The sequence below is a fragment of the Sinocyclocheilus anshuiensis genome, unplaced genomic scaffold (assembly GCF_001515605.1).
Source record: "Sinocyclocheilus anshuiensis isolate Anshui unplaced genomic scaffold, SAMN03320099.WGS_v1.1 scaffold923, whole genome shotgun sequence".
Lineage (NCBI taxonomy): Eukaryota > Metazoa > Chordata > Actinopteri > Cypriniformes > Cyprinidae > Sinocyclocheilus > Sinocyclocheilus anshuiensis.
In genome coordinates, this window is record NW_015544138.1 from 22,829 (window position 1) to 26,198 (window position 3,370).

At 35.3% G+C, this 3,370-nt stretch overlaps 1 protein-coding gene across 1 annotated transcript in view; it reads left to right on the plus strand.

Moving 5' to 3' along the window:
- Positions 1-3,370, plus strand: part of LOC107694981 (polyubiquitin-B-like) — a 22,114-nt gene that overhangs the window by 12,462 nt on the left and 6,282 nt on the right. The window contains exon 4 of the mRNA XM_016494734.1: positions 835-948. Coding sequence (XP_016350220.1) covers positions 835-948 — 114 coding nt within the window. The remainder of the gene's footprint in view (positions 1-834; positions 949-3,370) is intronic.

The following is a 3,370-nucleotide window of genomic DNA, read 5'->3' on the forward strand; positions in this document are numbered from 1 at the left end:
TATAATTTTGACCCATACAATGTATTGTTGGCTATTGCTACAAATATACCCTAGCGACTTAAGACTGCTTTTGTGCTCCAGGCTCACATATATTAATTTTAAAAAGTTAATATGTTACTTCTTTTTTTAATTTGTAATGATACTTGTATAAGTACACACAAGTGAATATTATTGAATGCAAGCAAATACTGAATTTAACCCAAGAAAAGTTTAGAATTGTGCTAAAACGGGCATTTAACTGCATTCAACAAAGGATTTTTATCCCCTTATATGTGCACTATATACATATGAATTGATATTGAATCGAGATCAAAATCCCCCCCACCCCCCCAAAAAAAATCTCACTCCAAGCTGGACTTAAAAGTTGGCAACCCTGCATCGTGCTCATTATGAATGGTCATGAGACATGCGTGCCTGGTTGAGTAGTGTGGACGGAGATCGTCTCTGAAACGCAGTGAAAACGCCAGTGTAGACGAGGATCGTTTTCATTTAAAAAATGCACGTGTAAACAGGGCCTTAGAGCGTCAAATGAAGATGGAAGAGATGTGTTTTTAGCCGCTTCTTGAAGATGATTAAGGACACTGCTGCTCAGATTGAGTTGAGCAGGTTATTCCACAAGCAGGAACAAATAAAAGTTTGCAAATAACATCTGTTGGATTTACCCTTACAAAAAGTAACTGTTATTTTACTACAGTGACCATATTTTAACCATTATATTTGTAGTAAAATTATGCTAATCACAGAAAACCCTCTTGATACATCTTCACCTCTTAATGAGGTTGATGCATTAATGTTTGCTGTTTCTTATGCAGCTGCTGTTTTTGTATTTCATAGTGGACCTCAGATTTATCTTCGAGGGCAGACAACTGGAGGAGGGTCGTACACTTGGCTCTTATGGCGTACTAAACGAATCTACTATTCATACAGTTCTTCATCTACGTGGTGGAGGTATGTAAAAAAGTGTTTAAAATGATTTAAAGTGTCAGATAATCGTATTAAAACTGACCCTTCATGTTGTCACACAAAACAGATGCTTGTTTTCTCTACAGCAGTGCTTTTATATTCAGGACACTTCGGTAAATTCTGCTCTTCAACTAAAATTGTATGTTATATGTAAAATTATATGTATGTTGCATGATTAGTTTGAACATTCCCATAATGTTAGTAAAATGATAATATGGAACATTCCCTTAATGTTTTTGCTAACCATCACATAAACAAGAAAAACATTTTTTTTTTTTAAATAACTGGATGTTTTGAAAGTTCTAAAAACATTAATATTCTTAATGAGAATGTTAGCAAAACAGTATATATTTTTGTTAGCTGGGGTGTTTTTTAGGGCAACTTCTCAAAATCAGGCCGTGTTATCATATGTTTCGCTCTATATGTGAATGTTGGTCAAAACATTGGTTTGTTTACATTTTTACAGAGTTTTGTGTTTTATAATTGTTTTGTTGTTTAAATGTTGCTGACATTTTACCACATATAGTGTGACAACATTATATGGGACATATGCTGTATATTTGTTCAGTAATATTTCTCTTTTTTCAAAACATTTTCTTTGTGTAAAACATTTTTGATTATTAATCCTTCATACAATTCATGTTAAAGGTACAGACGGACTACTTCAAGGCAAATATCATTCAGGTTCTGACATAGGGTGACCATACGTGCCATTTTTCCCGGACGCGTCCTGGCCAGGATTTCTATATTGCCCAAAATATCTAGGTTTTGGCTTTGTTTGCGTGTGCAGACCGATCGGTGAGTGACATCAAAGTACCATACAGATGGTTCCTTATGCTTTCCTTTATGCTTTACTTTGATGTCAAACACTGATCGGTCTGAGACGCGCTGCTTTAAGTCGAATGCATCTAATATGTACGCGTATTTGCATCGCTTTGACTGTAAATCCCACCTTCTCACACGCCATGATTGGTCCATTATGTACAATGCCTGCATGTTATTGGTCAAACTACTTTTCGATCATTACCTTCACTGTAAAAAATGATTGTGATTTTAACAGTAAAAAACTGTAAAAATGCTACAGTAAAAACCTTTTAATTGGTTATCAGTAAGTTTCCATACTATATACGGTGAATAGCTGTAAGTACATTTAATGTAATTTTACAGTAAAATACTGTTAAAATTACGTTTTTTGGAAGTGAAAAAAATAGTCATTATATAATTATATAAAAGTTTAATAAACCAGCACATTGAAGTAGTTTTGAAAAGGTAACTAAAAAGCAACATCTCTTTTTACAGTGCGCAAATTTCATATACATTTATACAGTTTTAAATATATATATATATATATATATATATATTGTACTGTTCAAAAGTTTGGGATAAGTAAGGCTTTTTAATATTTTTATAAGTTTCTTATGCTCATGAAGGGCTGCATTTATTTGATCAAAAATACATAAAAACAGTAAAATTGTGAAATATTATTACAGTTTAAAATAACAGCTTTCTATTTTTATGTACTTTTAAAAGTAAATTATTTCTGTAATGCAAAGCTGAATTTTCATCAGCCGTTACTCCAGTCACACAATCAATTTAAAGGGGTCATGAACTGCCTTTGTTTTTTTTAATTTGTACTGTTCTCTGAAGTCCACTTATAATGTTATCAAGATTTTTACATCAAAAAACATAATTTAGAAGTAAAGAACACTCTGTTTGAATAGGCGTGGAGGACTGTAGACGAGGACATAAATGCCTACTGCTATGATTGGCTTACATAAAAAAAACATAAGCTATTTCTGTCCTGTTTTAACCCCCTCATCAGAACGCTCTGTTTGAACAGGCATGGAGGATTGTAGACTCAGAAGTAAACGCCCACTGCTGTGATTGGCTAATAGCTGTGTATGATTGACAGCCTACATTCCTCACAGATGGGCGCTGCTGTGATTTAGTCTAAAAACACATAAATACTCAGCACATATCAAATTATCTGTAATAACAGACAAACCAATAGTAATCACGTAATAAAAATAGTTACTCACACTTGTGTGCTGTAAAATTGGTGGGCGGGGCTAAACAGACAGCGATGTATAATCGGTATGCGGGGCTAAACAGACAGCGATGTAGAATCGAGGGGACGGGGCTAAACAGACAGCGATGTAGAATCGAGGGGGCGGGGCTAAACAGAGAGCGATGTAGAATCGGTATGCGGCGCTAAACAGTCAGTGATGTAGAATCGGTATGCGGGGCTTTGTATTTCCTCTCCTCCTACTAAACAGACAGCTCGGTATGCGGGGCTAAAGAGTCAGTGATGTAGAATCGGTGGGCGGGGCTAAACAGTCAGAACAGTCAGTTCAGTGTACAGGGCTAAACAGGAAGTGATGTAGAATCGGTGGGCGGGGCTAAACAG